Consider the following 17,500-nt stretch of genomic DNA (forward strand, 5'->3'; position numbering starts at 1 on the left):
TTCTCTATCTCTCTCCTATTATCACACACACACACACACACACACACAAACATGTACTGTACACATTTCCCTGTCCATCTACACGCAAAAGTTGCTCCTAGAAAATCGAAGGTACACACACACACAAAAACAATGATCTTCCTCATCGATGTTAGCAACAACACCTCTCTCTCTCTCTCTCTCTCTCTCTCTCTCTCTCTCTCTCTCTCTCTCAGCATACCTAAAGTACATTCACACGTAAACATCTATATTCATTGGATGATTATTAGATGGTGAATCTGCATCAATCATTTGTTAGCGCATAGCATTAACACCACCAGGTTTAATCTTAGCACCCCGTGGGTGTTGCAGACACTTCTGATTAAACCATTCAACGAATACCAAATTCTCATTGAGAAATCGGAACTGTTAGTTAACAGACCTCTTGGTGGCATCCCATACTTTGTTGCCGTCATCCCTGAAGAAGTAAGTGGGCAGCTCTTCCACGCTCTCCATATTGCGGGCCTTGATGGAGTCGGGGAAGCACAGAGACTTGAAGGTGAGGGTCTTCATGGCTTTCTGAATCAGCTGGACGTGTCCACCTCCACCTGTGCCATTGGCCTGGAGGAAAGGAGAGCACAACAGAGCTGTGGAAGCGCATCATCTCAAATGTTGATGACCATTTGTTTTTGCGTCGGTATGCTTTTTACTCATGAAGAGTTAGACAGGATGATACGTGAGAGAGAGAAGGGAGGACATGCAGCAAAGGACCACGGGCAGAAATCGAACCCGGGTCGCTGCAGTAAGGACTGAGACTGGTACGCGCTCTACCCAGTCAACCACCGGGGCGCCCCTGATGTCGTTTTTTAATGTTTAATGCTTTTCATCAAAAGAGTCTTGCAACACCGCGACTGCATGTGTGTTAAGACATTTACATTTTGGGCATTTAGCAGACGCTTTTATCCAAAGCGACTTACAATAAGTACATTTGTCATAAGAAGTGCATCAATATATCGCTGTCGGTACAGAAAGGATGTTCATAGAACCAAGTGCAAGTACAACCATAGGCTAACCAATTGGCCAGAAGGGGGAGGGTGGCTATGCAGTGTCAAGGTGGACTCTGACAAGATTTTCGACATTACTAGAACAATGTGCCAAGAGGAAATTCAATCCGAAAACCTGTTGCACCATCAATGAAATGCTCTACATTCTTTTACCTCTGCTTGAGAGTACAGAACAGGATTTTCATTCTCCTTGAGTAGTAATTTTCGGTATTCCCACCTTTGACCACATGAAAATAAAGAACCATCCACATCTCGTCTGTCAGGCGTCATGGTTTTCCCTTACCTTGTCGAAGATGCCGAACTTGCAGATGAGCTGTTCCCGGGCCTTGGTGTTGATGGCGATGGTGTAGCGGATGTGTGGCACAAGCAGCTGTGAGTGATGAGGAACAACCGTACAGAACATGAGTGGACCGCCCAGCCACCTGAGACGACCTGTCCGTCCACGTCCCTCAAGCACATGGGACCACGTTGACCACCTCAGACACACTGTTGTTTTACGTTGACGTTGTGCAGTTCTATTTTATTTCTGCAGCTTAGCTACCACTGTCCTGTACTTCTGCTGTGACTCCCGACGTTCCTCCTCTGAACGGAATGGAACAAAGCTCAAAATAACATCTGATCTCGATCGTCGATCCGTCGATGCGTGAGAGCGACGGAAGAAAACGACGGGGGCATCACCTTGTAGACGGGGTGGACGGCGGGAAGGTGTCGGAACATGGCCACTCCGAACATCTCGGATATCAGGTGGGTCCTCAGGAGATGGGTGATGGTCTGATGCACGTGGAAGTCGGCCGAGCGCACCCATATCTTTGCGATCAGCCAGTCGTCCTGACTGTCGCTGGGCAGGAAGATGGGGGCTTTCTCGCCAGGCACCTGACTCAACTGGGAGGGCAAAGAGGAAGGAAGGAAAGAGGAATAATATAGAAGATGATGTTACTATTTTGCTGATTTAGCCATTCAGCTGACACTTTTATACAACCTATTGTGAGTTTATCTGGATGCATATTCCCATAAGCATGTAGGGATAAGGGAATCTTGCTCTGGGAGGCCAGTGCAGGAAGACGACAGATATTGGGGTTTGAACCCAGAACCTTTCTTCTTGGTCAAGGAGTCAAATTGAATGGGTGTCAAGAGCTACTGGGTTCGATCCCCAATGGCAACAGTCACCCCTGAGCATGACTTACCCTCTCAAACAAAGTAACATTTACTGTAGGGTGGCTTTGGATAAAAGCATGTGCTTTATCAATAAACCCGGCTCATATATGTGGTGTTGTTGTTCATCTCTGGCCCGGCCACACGGTACCTGTATGGCCAGGGGGAGGATCTTGCTCCCCACCGTCCTGTAGAGCAGACAGATGGGCGCGGCCAGGTACTGCATGGTACAGGGGTCCGTGCTGTTGGGGGTGATGCCCTCCAGCACCTCGTAGTCTGCGATGTAGATGTTCCCCGCCTGCAGAGTAGAACCCACGCTCACATCAGAGGGTCGCTCCTCCACCATGACCACACCTTGGTGGATGTAAGGCAGACAGCTGTCCTCGTCTTAAGGTGGTTTAAAGGTACATATTATACCACCAGGTGGGAGTGTGATTAGCCGTTAGAAGCCGTTTGGATAATCTGCCTTTTCTGACATCACAAGTGGGCGTGTCCACCTAGGTGTGTTCTGGATAGATGAGCAACGTTTGCTGCAGTCCACTGGGTAGGCTGGTAGACTGACTGATCTATCCAGCATACATCTAGGTGGACACGCCCACTAGTGATGTCAGAGAAGGCTGATTTTCAAAACGGCTTGTTGTGGTTAGAAATGTTGAGGAGACCAGTTATAACAACTCCCTTTAGGCTAGGGATATGTTTTATTTCCGATGCGCTACGATATTATGAGAAATGAAACACGGAAACATTGTAAATCTTATATCACCAACGACCCAACGACCCTCTCTTTCACCACTTTCAAATATAGGGACTCCGTCGGTTGGTCACTTAGTATCTTTCACTCTTCTAGGCCTGTTCGCATTGCATGCACCCCGAAACTTAACAGCCTGCACCCTTCTTAAAAACAAAGGCTGGGAGGTGTGGAGGAGAATTGTGAGCTAGTATGGTAACGCTCCAGTGCAGAGATGACCTGTGATTACCTCTATTTCTTCTTCCAGGGTAAGGTCTCTCTCCAGGCAGAAAGCCACCATCTCATGGGTGACAGGGAACTTGTCTGGGAGCTTGGTGCACTTTTGGAGCACCACTGGGTTGCACCCGTTCAGGAACTGGTAGCCAAACATGAAGTCCTCCTTCCAATGCTCCATGACGTACTCTGAAGAATCAAACCCAGTGTTATTTACAATGTAAGTAGAGGATTGGCTAGTAGTTTCACTTCGACTTTGATTTATGTAGCCCTTAACACAATACATGCTACGACAAGCCCTTGTGTTGACACAAGGAAAGTGAGGAAGAATGAGAAAAGCAGCAGTTGTTCATTCATGCAGGAAACCAACCTGAGATGGTGTTCTTGATCCTCACAAAGATCCTCTCAAAGTCGGCGAAGTCGCTCCAGGAGGACTGGAACATGTGCATGAACTGGTTCACACACAGGTTCTCAATGCTGGAGAGAAGGGGCACAGAGTGTTAGCCCCGTCAAACAATGTCACTCCTCATCATCACTGATCTGATCTTTCCCCGCTTGGGGTCGCCTGAAATGGAGATGGCTTTTTTATAAGTTGGAGATATTTGACAGTCGATTTTGGATGCAAACTTGTTGATGGGGCAAGGTCCCTTAAATACAAAGCTGACGAATCATAGCCAAAAGGAAATGACTACTAACTACCACAGAAGGACATTCTTCATGGCCGTTAGGGAAAAATAGGGATTCCTAACTTCCATGCGTACACAGTATTCCCATGTGATGGGGGACACAGTGGTTGATATTGTTTGGGCAACAGGCTTTGGAACAACTTCACCAGCTTAATTTTCACAGTTGCTAGAATCCTGAACGTCAGATCAGATTGCATCCAACAGCATGAAATATGATAGAACTCTAGCTTGATTATTCAGGCAGCATATGCTGCAGCTTGTTGAAAGCATTTCCGATATATAGTCGGACACGTTTTGCATCAAAAATGTACAAATGCAAATATGATAGCAAAACAAAAATGCATTCTTCCTCTACCTGGCTAACACTGTTAAGGAAAATAAAGTTGACAATTTTATTATCATGAAAAGAGGAAAGTTGGAAATAATGATTTTGTTTGAAATGGTTGTGCCAGCTCCAATGGATGTAGGTAGAGATGTAAAGCGAGCACCTACGCTTTACTGTAGTTCAGTACAAAGTCCACTCCCTTCTCGCTGTCAAATTGGATGTCCCTGGGCAAATCCTTGTGTTTGGCTGCATCTATGCTCATTGGAAAGCCTGGTTGCCACTCTTGCCATCTGAAAAGAACATTAAGGATCGAAATCAACCTACCCAGCCTAACAGTCAGTTAGGCAAAATCGCTCAAAGTTCAAGTAAAGCCAACTCGATCTTACTTGTACGTCCTACGCCGCATGTCCAGTTCCTGCTGTCGGTGCTGCTTGGCAATCATCGTCTTTTCGTTCTGACACAAACGTGCTGAAAGCAAGACACAGGTTTAGGAAACGCTGCATTGAACTGAAATACTCCTCATCATTCCTTTGGGTATACACCTGAAATGATGTGGTAAAAGGTGACCATATATTTATTCATCCAAGATATGACCAAATTAAAGCTGTCTTCTGTTCTTAAGCTCTAGGTTTTTAGAACACACTTTACTTTTTTGAGCTGTAGGCCTACTGTTTTTGTAGAATTTAGAAATGTAAAATACTGTATTACAACTTATAAAGGAAGAAATTAACCGAAACTGACTTATCTTGTCATCTTGTCTAGTACTTCACAATTTAGATCAAATTCTTTGATTTGATTGTTCTAAGCATTACCCTGCGTTCACACCAAAAGATGCAAAAAGTTGCCGCGCAGCACGATCCCATTCAAAGTGAATGTAGAGATGCGTTGCTGCTTTGCTGCCGCAGCACTTGCTGCCGAGAAAACCGGCAGCAAAATTTGATTTGCGGCGCGGCAAAATTTGATTTGCAGCGCAGCACAAATCAGATTCAGGCGGGCGCGTTCACGTATTTTGCGGCGCGTCAAATGCTGCTCGAGTTGAAATATTTCAACTTTTCGGCAGCAAACGCGTGATGACAGCCAATCAGCGTTCAACAGCGTTGCCACTGAGGCGTTGCCACTGAGTGACATGCCGTAACAGCCAATCAGTGTTACTCCCTTGGAATGACCTAGAGTTCACTACCGTACATTTATTTAGTAACTCGAAAAAACCCACAATTCAGCATTTTGTAGTGTAGTTGTGTTTACAGTTAAACTAAACTATGAGTATGCTAAAGGGCTAGAATAACAACCCCAAACAAAACCCAGTTGGGTAGCAGGCAGCACCAGCCTTCCAGGCTCCGAATGGTCTCATGAACCCATAAACAAGGGGCATTCCGACGTCTCTCCCTCTTCCACAACAGGTAAAGACATGCAATGCTCGTAATGTTGGCCATGGTTGTGAATTCATTCAGAAGCACCGCGGGCAAAACTTGCCGTGCCGCGAAACTTCCCGCGCCGCAAAACCTTTGCTGCGCCGCAAAACTTGATTTGCTGCGCCGCAAAACTTCGGCGACAACGCGTTCAGGCAGCAAATGCATCTTTTGGTGTGAACGCAGGGTTAGAGAGATTGCTAAAAACGTAATTTTAATGTAAATAGCGGTCACTTTTGACCTGGTGGACCGGCCTATCTATCACAGGTCCACAGGTGGACCGGCCTATCACAGGTCCACAGGTGGACCGGCCTATCACAGGTCCACAGGTGGACCGGCCTATCACAGGTCCACAGGTGTCTATGTACCTCGTCCATCTCTGAGCACCACTTCCTTTTCGTCCACCAGCCAGTGGAAGCAGGGGAACTCCAGATATTCGCCCCCTGGGGTCTTGACTGTGATGTACCTGCAGTACCAGTCGTCCTGCACCCAGTACTTGTTCTTTTCAATCTTCACCAGCACGATCTCGCCCAGATCCTCACCCACGGTCACATCATAGGAGTCAACCTGAAGCAGTCAATCATTCACCAGTAAGCCCCAATATTTCCCTCTTCTAAAAAGAGGAATTTGGTCAGTTGGTGGTGATTATGTTAGTTATTAAATACATTCTGGTATATTCAGAGCAAAGTATGAATTTTCAAGGAGTAGGTCTAAAGGTTCAATGCTTTGATATTTAACATTATGTGTATCTGATTAAAATGTAAACTAAACTGATTGGAACTTTTTTTCCACTTTGACAAATCTGAAATTAGCACATTAGAGAAGAAAATCATGTTAAAATTAGTGTTGAATATGGTTGATTTATAATACATTTAATAATAATACATTTAATTTAGAGGCGCCTTTCAAAACACCCAAGGTCACCTTACAGAGCATATAGTCATCATTTTTTTTTTAAAAAACAAGACATTGTGGAAACAGATAAATAAATAAATAAATAAATAAATAAACATAAGCAATAAGAAATAAATAAAACAAAAACAAGACAAAACAAAAAAAAAAAAAAACAATCAAAACAGTGATCAGTTAGACGTTGTGTGCGAGTTTGAACAGGTGATTTTTGATTTGTGACTTGAAGGTTGTAATGGTGTCTGACTGTTTTATGTGTGGGGGGAGGGAGTTCCAGAGCCTGGGTGCTGAACAGCTGAATGACCGGGCACCCATTGAAGTGAGTCGTGATGTGGGGATACATAGTAGTTGGCACATAGTTTATGTGCCAATATGACTTCAAGACGCAACATGCACAACCCTATTCCCGTTGTTATTGCTGTTGTTCATCTTCCGTCAAAGCTACATTTCTTGTTCCTCATTTGTTTTTATTCCCCTTTTTCTCAAACAAATACCAACAGGGCTGTTTGCATTTGTTCGCCCCACCACGTCAAAATCATAACAATGAGTATAATGCACATGAACACCCAACACGCATGGACAAGACTGCAGCATTCCACTGGTCCAACATAAACTCACCGCTCCTCTCTCAAAGTCGTTGTACATCGGTTTGTCCAGGAGGGTCCTCTCGCTGCACTGCCCCGTGCCCATCAGTGTTATGTAGATGTAGTCATCAGTGCCCGCAAACCACTGGTTGCCGGTGGCCACGGTCACCGTGTAGGTAGGCATTACCTCCGAGGGTGTCGACACGAAGCTGGAAGGGGGGAAATCTGAAGATCCAAAAAAGGGAAAAAGGGAGCCTAAAGCAAGGTATAGCTCTAGCCGGGCCCAAACTCTAGCGCAGGAAATATACACTTCTGCACTTCTCTTGCATCTGTTCCTGAAAAGTCTTGCTCAAGCTCCCCCTCCCCCTTCCTCATCACCTTTATTTATGTGTGGGTGGGTCTGTGTATATCTCTAGCCTGAGATGTAATCTACCCTGCAGTCTGTATTTTCGTAAAAAAACTTTCTCTTTGAAAATTAACTAGGTCGGTGTGCCAAGCATTCAAATAGAATAGAATAGACTCCTTGCTCCAATTACACTTCGTTGATAAAAAAAAATGAATATACTCCAATGAATTCCTTTCAGGCCATGGTGAAATAGATATTACTGTTTCTATTGATGTCTGAGCCACATCTGTGAAATATTTCACACATCATATTTACAAGTCAAATGAAGAAGTAACGCAAGAGGCAAATAAGAGATAGTGATTCAAATTAGTCTCGCTTCTTCATAGAGGAACTAACAAACATGTGTATTTGAACTGGCAGAAAGCCTTTCTCTTGGTAGCCACTAATGGTTGCGTGTACTGTGTGTTGCAAGGTGAGGGTAACCCAATGCTGGCATTTTGTTAAGTCAATGATTGACAAATCTATCATATTGTAGCTATGTTTCTAGCGCAAACACGAGCGGCAATCAATGTGTTTCAGGTGTATTTGAGAAAGGCACACCTTGCACTGGCCAGGAATGGCGTTTTACTGGGAGATATGAATGTTAGTGTCAATCAAAATAACTAAGGAGTAAACTCCAGTGTTGAGTTGAATAAATATGATCCAATTACCATTACCACAATATTATCTATAAACATGATTTATAAAACTTTGAGAAAAGGTTTGTAAAGTGTCTCTGAATCCAATCAATCCCTTCTGACAGGATTATCATTCATTGGTCATAGTTAGTTCTTTGGTTGCAGTCTCTCTGTATTGCAGGCCTGGCTGAGTGGGGTCGTTAGCTGGATATGTATGAATCACCTTCGGCTGGTCATTAAATATTTAAGAGATATCCAACTGCCAGCTATCGGTCTCTGGTTCTGTACAGGCCAGCAGGGCAAGCCACCATCCGTGTACGTTTAGCCATGGTTGATTATCTCCGCTCTACTTTATGACATACCCTGCACATCCAACTTCACTCAGTACGTCAGTGATTCATTGTTGCCATGACACCAGCTATTTGGCGTTTGTTGGTAAAGTATAAAAGTAAAGTTTTCTTTAGTGAGGCTAGAGTTTTGCTGTTCCAACTATGGAGTGGTGGATGGGCACTTTGACAAGATGAGATCGTCAGCAATCTGATCCTACATCGTCCGTGGAGTCACAAATCAGCTGTAAGAATTGTTATGACCAATGCAATATTCATTTGAAGCAGTCGGTCAACAAGTATATGCCTAACAAATAGAATACAACTCATAACGTATTGGAAGGCATTTTATTGATTGGTGATTGTTCCAACACTGCTGCTTTTAAGAACTACATCCAACCATGATGGACATTTACATTTAGGCTATTTTAAACCTGATTAATTTCTCCCAAAATAAGTGTTTACAATGAGCAGTCAAAGCAAAACAAAGTCGCATTGGTAGGATTAAAAAAAAAGAACAAAATTAACTATCACACAACATTGCTATTTGAAATATGTTGAAAATCTTCCATGTAAGTTGGTTGACTGAAATTATTGCACCACCAGAATGAAAGATGAAGGTAAACATTAACTTGCTGTAGAGGCGTAAGCTGGCACAAGACACAGGTCTATTTGTAATGTATCCGATCGCAAATGACTCTTATACAGTCATCTATGGCCAATGTGATTCCATTAAGACTATGAAAAAATTCCATATCATACAACAGCCCCTTATTAAATCAATTGGTTGATCAGAAAGGTTAGTCGGTTTTAAGCAGAGGACTCTTGTAAACATGCTCCAACCATTGATTTGCTAAAATACCTAATTGGATCTTTTTAAACCTTAAAAGCACCATAACAATTTTAGGAGCTACACTGAAAACTAGTTGCTAACCCTAAAAAAAAAAACAATAAACACTGTGCTATAGCTAAAAAAACCTTAGTCCTGAGCCTTCAAATGTTATATTATACCATTATTTCTAACAACCTCACACTGCTGGTGTGATGGCATTGCCTTAAATCAAAACATCATTGAAAAACAAAATTCTTCTTTTGAATTGCATTTTACATGCAAAGAAATTTCAACCATCCATTTTAATAGGCCTACATACAATTCAAACAAGAAAAAACTGAAATCAACTAAAATAACAGAATGCACTTGACAGTATGACAGTTTTCTTAGTATGCCAACCGGAAAATAAATTGATAAACCAATTTTCAGAAATGGATAACGGACAGACTGATCATGACATAATTCTATGCTGTAGTATGTCAAGTTAGACTTAAGGACTAAGTCTGATTAAGATCATTCATTGATCTAAAACTCGCTGCTTGCAATCAGCTGATGACGTTTACAAACTCTACACTGAAAATGTGTACATACATTTGGACAACATAAAGTACATTCACTGCCATATGTGCCTATTACAGACGACCTCACCTTACCCGCCGCCACTGTTCTGACGTTCGTTATCAAGGGTAAATAAGAGGCCTATGTACCACTATCAGTCCATGCTCCTTGTTTTTTGTTAACTGACACAACTGAAACATTTGTTCAATAATCTCTTGATAGTAAACGCCATCTATATTAAACACTGCCACTCAGTGGCTACAGTTTGCCAAGTCAATAAATAAAAAGAACAAGGCTGGAGACGTTGTGTTGAAGTGCAAATCTATCATTTCTCTCCAATCCTTTTGACTAAAATAATGTAATTCAACCGCTATGACAGCATATCAACATAGTCCCACCACAAACTGCATCATCATCTTCATCATCAAATCACAAACAATAACACCCCTGATCATTGCAGAAAAAAAATAATTACATACATACACAAAATATAAAAACATCCATACAGAACTTATTTAATCTTTGTCAGCAATAGAACGAACATCTTTGTTAAGTTCAAATTTATAGTTCACTGTCTATTCAGCCCTCGCTCATGAAAGTTTGTCCAAAGATTCCCTGTATTATGAAACTCTTATTGCAAATAAAAGTGTTATACGTGAGATGGAGATAAAGACCCTGAAACTAAATTGATTAAACTTTCAGAAGCCACAATAATATGTCTGAAAGCTATTGGACCCTAAATCTCTGCCAGCGTTTCATCAAGATGACACACACACACACACACACACACACACACACACACACACACACACACACACACACACACACACACACACACACACACACACACACACACACACACACACACACACACACACACAAACACAAAAACACCTCCTTAAATGAGGAATGGACATCCTGCAATCTTTCAAACTAGTCATCATCAAGTTAGTACAAACCTAAATGCTAAATCAGGTGTTATTGTATAAGTGTTCCTACAACACATTATGGCCGGTTGTGGAAGACCTTGGCTTGGTCTGGACTGTGCGACTCATAGAGCACAAACCCACATCATCCGTCGGCATGGCGCTAGGCCATTCGCAACGGTTTATCCCTGCCGTATCCATAGCAACCCATCCGTCCATCACACAGATCTGGCTGAAACCAAGCCACCGTTCTGAACATTAGGCTGAAAATTATTTACTTTGAATAATTTCAATAAATTAAGAAAGGGGGCAGCAGCAGAGCAAAACCATTTGCTGCGGGCCAATGTGAAGTCCGATGAATGGGAAGCGGCTTACACTTGAGGCCAAAGGCTCACCAAGAACACATCACTGGGGTTCCTCTGGTACACAACACCGTGTCCATAACCGTACCTTGTGTGCAGCCCACTTGTACTATCAATGCTGTGTTCACGTGGAATCAGGCAGACGGACGACATATCCTGGAACCAAAACGAAACAAGCAAGGCGCTATGTTGCTATGGTGAACTCAAATATATTAAATAATTATTTTGTGTCTATTACTTGAAACAAATATTCTTGTAAAACATGTGGCTATGAAATCCCATATTGCTAGCTTCCACTGTCCAGATCGGCGGTGTTTTCTTCTTGTGTGAGGGAGCTACTAAACGTTCCGCTGTAAAGTCCTTCCAACAAAAAGTTACAATGTTCAAACCCTGGATGGCCCTGCTGTCTACCGTGACTGAACGCAGCGTAATGAGCTCAACCAGAGTGCAGGACTGACACTCCCAAATAAACCTGTGAATGGGCCTTGATCCAAGAGGGTCCAAAGCTTATAGAATTTGATTCTGCATAATGCCATGGAGAGAAAAAATGAAAGAATGTCCGTGAGGCTTCTTTGTCCCAGGGTGGGACCACTAGTTGAGGTGAAGGACCTGCTTCATGAACTCGTAGGTGGTGAAGGCGACCGCCTGGGAAGGCACACACCGTATGTAGTTGAGAGACAGGCCTCGGTACAGTCCCTTCTTCACACCGTAGGTGTTGTAGACGTACTTCAGGGTCTTGCTCAGTGAGCTGTTTGGGAGAGAGGGGAGGCGGGGCGAGAAGAGAAGAGAAAATATGTTTGGAAATAAAATATTAAACTCTCTTTCACCTTTAATAAGAAATGGCAAAAACTATCAAAGGGGATCTCCAACAGACTTTCAAACAACTTGTGTCATCGATCGATGAAAATAAGTTCAATGATTGGGCACAGTAGACTGCATTGGAAGTATATCCGGTTGTTCAATGTTTAATGTGCCAGTTCTCACATTTGTACAGAAAATGTAATTTAAGGAGACTTTCAAATATAGGGCTTTTCATTTTGAAACACAAAAATACATTTATCACATGAAAGGGTGGAATTTCTGGCAGAATCATGCAAAGATGTGTAACCCATGCTATTTCACTCTCTCTGCTAATATATGTATATGTCATTTTATATGAATGTATATATTATAATAATATATATAATGTAGTGTGTATGGTGTATATCTATAGTATATATATATTCCCAGTATATTGTAGCGACCAGTGTTCACGTGCTACAATGTATTCCTGACGGCCGCTAACTGAAACGGTTGCCTGGAGACCGTTTTTTGTTGACGCTCCCAAAAAGTGGTTCTCTGCTTGACGCGTAAGAAGAGCGAACATAGACTTGAAGAGTGAATATAGACTTGAAGAACGAACATAGACTTGAAGAGCGAACATAGACTTGAAGAGCGAACATAGACTTGAAGAGTGAACATATAGACTAGAAGAGAAACGAAGAAAAGGTTATATTCCTGACGGCCGCTAACTGAAACGGTTGCCTGGAGACCGTGTTTTTGTTGACGCTCCCTAATAGAGTGAACATAGACTTGAAGAGCGAACATAGACTTGAAGAGCGAACATAGACTTGAAGAGTGAACATAAAGACGAAGAGAAACGAAGAAAAGGTTATTACGGAAGAAATAGAAGATATGGAGGAAGATTTGACGTTACTTTGAACAAGAGGACAGCCTGTCATCAACTGGCCCCTGCTCAAGAGCGTTCGGCCGTAGCGGTAGTGGTAGGAACAGAACGCCCCCTTTCATTGAATCAAGTGCACTCAAAGACTTGCTGGGTACCCATTTTATTTAGTTTGTTATTTTTCTTGGGGACCTCTTTTGGGTTCAGTGTATTGAGTTCAGTGTTTTAGGTTCAGTGTTGTTATTATTATTATTATTATTATTGTGTAAATAATCTGATTGATTCTGATGGTTAGATATGGTTAGATCGTTAGATAAAAGGTCAAACGTGCCTCACTGTGTCTGTGTGTTATTCCTTTTATCAGAGTTCTATTAAGAATACAAGCCAGTCTCCTTATAACCTGGGATTGATGCACCACTGCATTGTTATATTACCTTTAAAAATACAGTTGGTTACAGATGCTTAAAACTAAAATTACTTTGAATGCCCTTCAATATCATAAATCAAGACCACTACTACCATCTGTGACTGAACTCCTAATCTTAAGTTAAAACACAATTGTTCACGGTCACTTTCCCACTGCACCAGCAATCTCCCAAGCAATATTGAAAGTGGAGAGGATAAAGCTGTGCCACTTACCAACACTTCTCAGAGTCCGGAAGCACGGTCCCCAGCTGCATTCTCCTCCTCGCCACGTCCAAGGGATATCTGGACACGACGCAGGAGAACAGAGGCTCAAATAACATCGGAAATCCGCTCCGAGCTGAGGGATGCTTGCTTCCCTCCCCTATTTTAAGGCAGCCTCTAGCAAGCGCCTTACCGCTTTTGGCTCCTTTGTGACCCGATTCTGAACTCCCCGCAATTAGTTTCATAAAAGTATCTGCCGAGGTACTAGTCCATCAACTCGCCAATTCACGTCTCCAGACCTCAAACCTAAAACAGAAGTCATTCGGCATTCCATGATCCGTTCCCGAGTTTTCCCCCTGCACCGGACGCGCGGCACCACTTACGATATGGTCTGAGCGATGGCGCCGGCCACGCCTCCACACAGCAGGTTGACGTGGGGTTTCAGGACCAGCACCTCTGGGTTGTCTGAGGACGGTCGGCCCAGGCTCTCAGGGAAGTGTTTCAGGCCAAGGCTCTTCAAGGTGCCGAAGGTGAAGAACGAGAAACCTAGAGAAAGGGAGTGTGTGAGAGGGGGGGGGGGGGGGTAGAGGATCCATTAATGATCCATGTACCTATAGTATCTGACTTACTATTCAAAAACACTCCTATAAGAAGCCTCAGATCCTCTGACTTGCTCTCAGTGGATGTTCGCCAAACTAAACACCAATGTAGAGGAGAGAAGGCATTTGCTGCTGTTGCCCCTAAACAATAGAACAGCTTGCCACTGCATAGTCAATTGTCCCCCTCTGTAGCTGTTTTAAAATCAAACTTTAAAACCCATCTCTACTCTATTGCCTTTAATTCAGTATCTTTTACCTCATCTTTGTCCCATCTTTTAGACTTTTGATCCTGATTACACATTGATTCATTGCATTGTGGCGAGTTCTAGCCAAAATTATCATTGTTATTACTGTTATTACTATTCGGGGTCCTACGAAATCCATAGGAACCCTATTGTAATCTTTAGTATTATTATTAATATTTATTTTTTCCTGACAAAGTCGGCCATATCTCAATAACGACATGGACCATGCCGAATTGCCCCTCGGGGACTCATAAAGTAATCTGAATCTGAATCTAAAACCTATAAACACAGAATCCATGAACCACATAAAGACTCTCACCTGCATAAGGAGCCATGCCAATAATAGTAGGGACGAGTCCTCTGTAGAACCCAGGTACACCCCCTTCCTAGGGAAACCCAAGGCAGACGGTGAGGTTCGACCAAAGCTTTGCGATAGACACACCCAAGTGGAGATATGGGTCTTCCACGGCTGGTCCTGCCGCAAAGGTTTAAATGGCATGGTTACCTTATGGTAGATGGTCTGGAAGGCGTTGACAATGCCGGTATAGCGCTGGTCTCCCTTGACCTGGAAGGCCAGCCTGGCACGGACGACGTCCAGGGGGTATGTGAATATCACTGCAGTTATCCCTGTCAACACCAGGGGGGGAGCATTGTTTTTCTATGGCATCTGGACATCAGACAACAAAAGTGTTAATGGTGTCCCTGCATTATGATCCCCTCACGTTATTTGAAGAATAAAATCTTGACATTACTCATGGTGATCAAACCATATCTCCTGGCTTCACTAAAACATTTGTTACCAATATATATTTGTCAGAATTACTTTCTTGCACCGATTCTGCAGAAGAGAATTGAGTGTGCGCATGCCTGCCATGAGTGAAAACAATTTTCACTTTGGTATTTGTGATAGTACATTTTGTATATTATCAGCATTTCACTTTTTTGTAGTCCACAAACTCCATTCTGTGATGAAAGTGCTGTATTGCTGTTGTTTGTTTTATTTTTGACAGGCATGTCCACGCTATCTGCCCTACAGCAGAATCAGACAAGGAAGCCATTTTGAAACTTTGCATTTGTAACTCTTGGTTCGGTGAAGCCAGCAGAGACAGTTGCTGTGGTTTGATCACCCAGACCCACATGGCCATTTAAGGCAATTCAGTGATTGTTACTTGGGAGGGGAAAGCCTCATAAATGTTTATATATGTACAACTGTCTTCATACATAAATATTTATAGATGTGTGTGTGCTGCTACATTGGCCAGGGCTCACTTGTAAAACATATTTTTCTGAATGAGATTCCTCCCTGGTTAAATAAAGCAAAAAATATATATATATATACAAATATATGTACAACTGTCTTCATACTTTGTGTATGGGTGAAAGCCTTGCTGTCCAACAAGCGGGCAATGAAGAGAACAAGGACAGCACTGATGAGTCTGCTCACTAACCTGCCATCGACCCTGCCACTAGGCGGTGGATGTGGCCGGAGATCCCAAGACGTTTACTCAGTAGCTGCAAAATACAACGGAAGGTCCTCATGGATAAGAACAAAGTTTCACATAGACGACACACCTCTTGCAAAGTACAAGTACAACACAAGGCCAATTATAGGAGTATAACTGTTTTCTGCTGTTGATCCTCATTCATCAGGATGACAGGAGTACCTTCTTGTAATTGTCAAAAGCCATGAACTGGATGGCTCCATAGGGGAATATCCTGACCATCATGGCACCGTTGCCCCGGTAGAAACCAAGGAAGCCCTCTTTCTTCGGGACAGCGAGGACCGTTTCGATCACACCTTAAATTAAAAAGCGCATCGTTGCATGAATGAGAGAAGAAAGTAGCCTCCTGCTGTGTGAGCTGACAGAAGTTAAAGCAGGTTACCTAAGTGTTTGTAGTGGGGATTCTGGGCCTGAAGAAGAATCTTTACTCTGTCCAGAGGGGCGATTGTACATTTGGCACAACATCCTGCTACACCTGGTGAGACAAGGGAAAAAAATGCATGGTATTATTAGCAGCACAATCTTGTTCAGGCTTGTACCCATTACGGCTGTTCAGCACACAGGGTTGCACTATTAAGACCGGCGTACAGTGTTCTCAGTGAATGGGTATTATGGAACTAATCCACACCAGGCCAGAAGAAGGATTGACAGACTGTCACATACTAAAAATAATATATTCTTGTATAGGTCAATTGTATGGAAATGTGGCATCCAGGAGCGTCGAGAAAATGTGAAAATCTGAGTGATGAAATATGCAATTGTAGCGTAGTTTGAGAAGGAAAGGAAAGACCAATCGTCATGTCTGACTCACGTCGGAGCAGGCCTACTGAGTAGGTTAAGGTTTACGTTAAGGATAGGAAAGTGCACCACATACACCAGCAGCCAAAATGAGAAATTAGAAAAGCCGGTAGCCAGATAAACACTGTCATGCGCCTACCGAATTTTCCCGACGCACCCGATTACCACTCCGCCTGTGTGTGTGTGTGTGTGTGTGTGTGTGTGTGTGTGTGTGTGTGTGTGTGTGTGTGTGTGTGTGTGTGTGTGTGTGTTTGTGTGTGTGTGTGTGTGTGTGTGTGTGTGCAGGTGTTATTTGATTGCCTGCAACTACGGTTACTAATATTCATACTGGTTTAAATAATACATTTGATTGTATTTCCCATCTTTGCTGAGCAAGAGTTTTGTTTGAAAGTTCAGTGATTGAAACAAATAAAAGCCCGCATGCACCTACCTGATGTCAAGTGGACCGGGTTGAATTCACTGCAGGTCTCTCTTCTTATATCCATCTTACCAAAGATATTTTATTACTGTCCTTCTCAACAATCTCTGATCTCACTAATAGGCTAGCAGAACGAAACAGCAATATCGACGAGATGCGCTATTCGCGAGATGCGTTGAATTTGCAACATTTTGCAACAAATGTTGCAAATTGTACGCATCTCGCGAATGTTGCGGTTTTCACCGGCTACAATGTTGCATCTGTGGCTGCTGGTAATATAACCACAAAGAAGTATACCCTACGGGGCTTATCGTCATGAGGAGTCCAAGCCAACAGGTTGGATCCCTATTGTTTTTGTAAGGATTTTTATTATTATTTTTATTTTATTTTTGACGGCACAGCGATCCGGGGATATTCCCAAAAGATCCGGGGCTATAGCCTCGAATGCCCAGGTCTAACGACGCGCCTGCATCAAACAAAGAACAGTTGCATTTGTGCCAATGATTCTGCTCAGCAGCTGTCCAACCCTTCAGTTAAGTAATTGACGAATTG

The 17,500-nt window shown here is 43.0% G+C and overlaps 2 protein-coding genes across 4 annotated transcripts in view; both read right to left on the reverse strand.

Annotated features, from left to right (window-relative positions):
- Positions 1-322: 322 nt before the first annotated feature.
- On the reverse strand, positions 323-7,457 carry alox5a (arachidonate 5-lipoxygenase a). The gene is made up of 10 exons (XM_060072857.1): positions 7,104-7,457; positions 5,945-6,143; positions 4,554-4,635; positions 4,335-4,457; positions 3,527-3,633; positions 3,173-3,345; positions 2,347-2,493; positions 1,722-1,925; positions 1,327-1,413; positions 323-600 (listed from the first exon to the last, which is right to left on the reverse strand). The coding sequence occupies exons 1-10, from the start codon at positions 7,251-7,253 to the stop codon at positions 409-411; spliced, it is 1,464 nt and encodes a 487-aa protein (XP_059928840.1). The 5' UTR covers positions 7,254-7,457; the 3' UTR covers positions 323-408.
- A 1,295-nt stretch (positions 7,458-8,752) lies between these two features.
- slc25a16 (solute carrier family 25 member 16) overlaps positions 8,753-17,500 on the reverse strand; it is a 9,789-nt gene continuing 1,041 nt past the window's right edge. For all 3 annotated transcript variants that reach the window (XM_060072858.1, XM_060072859.1, XM_060072860.1), the window contains exons 3-10: positions 16,115-16,207; positions 15,895-16,028; positions 15,679-15,742; positions 14,736-14,857; positions 14,550-14,616; positions 13,770-13,932; positions 13,399-13,467; positions 8,753-11,844 (exon numbers count right to left, since the gene is read on the reverse strand). In XM_060072858.1, the coding sequence (XP_059928841.1) occupies positions 11,688-11,844; positions 13,399-13,467; positions 13,770-13,932; positions 14,550-14,616; positions 14,736-14,857; positions 15,679-15,742; positions 15,895-16,028; positions 16,115-16,207 (869 nt within the window). In that variant the 3' untranslated portion in view covers positions 8,753-11,687. The remainder of the gene's footprint in view (positions 11,845-13,398; positions 13,468-13,769; positions 13,933-14,549; positions 14,617-14,735; positions 14,858-15,678; positions 15,743-15,894; positions 16,029-16,114; positions 16,208-17,500) is intronic.

This window comes from Gadus macrocephalus, chromosome 15, assembly GCF_031168955.1.
Source record: "Gadus macrocephalus chromosome 15, ASM3116895v1".
Lineage (NCBI taxonomy): Eukaryota > Metazoa > Chordata > Actinopteri > Gadiformes > Gadidae > Gadus > Gadus macrocephalus.

Bases quoted from the DNA above. Each gene is read 5' to 3' on its own strand.
- alox5a (XM_060072857.1), bottom strand. From the start codon at position 7,253: ATGCCTACCTACACGGTGACCGTGGCCACCGGCAACCAGTGGTTTGCG. The intron at 4,636-5,944 runs GTACATAGACAC...TCTTGCTTTCAG, and splicing joins GGTGCTCAGAGATGGACGAG to CACGTTTGTGTCAGAACGAA. The intron at 4,458-4,553 runs GTAAGATCGAGT...TGTTCTTTTCAG, and splicing joins ATGCGGCGTAGGACGTACAA to ATGGCAAGAGTGGCAACCAG.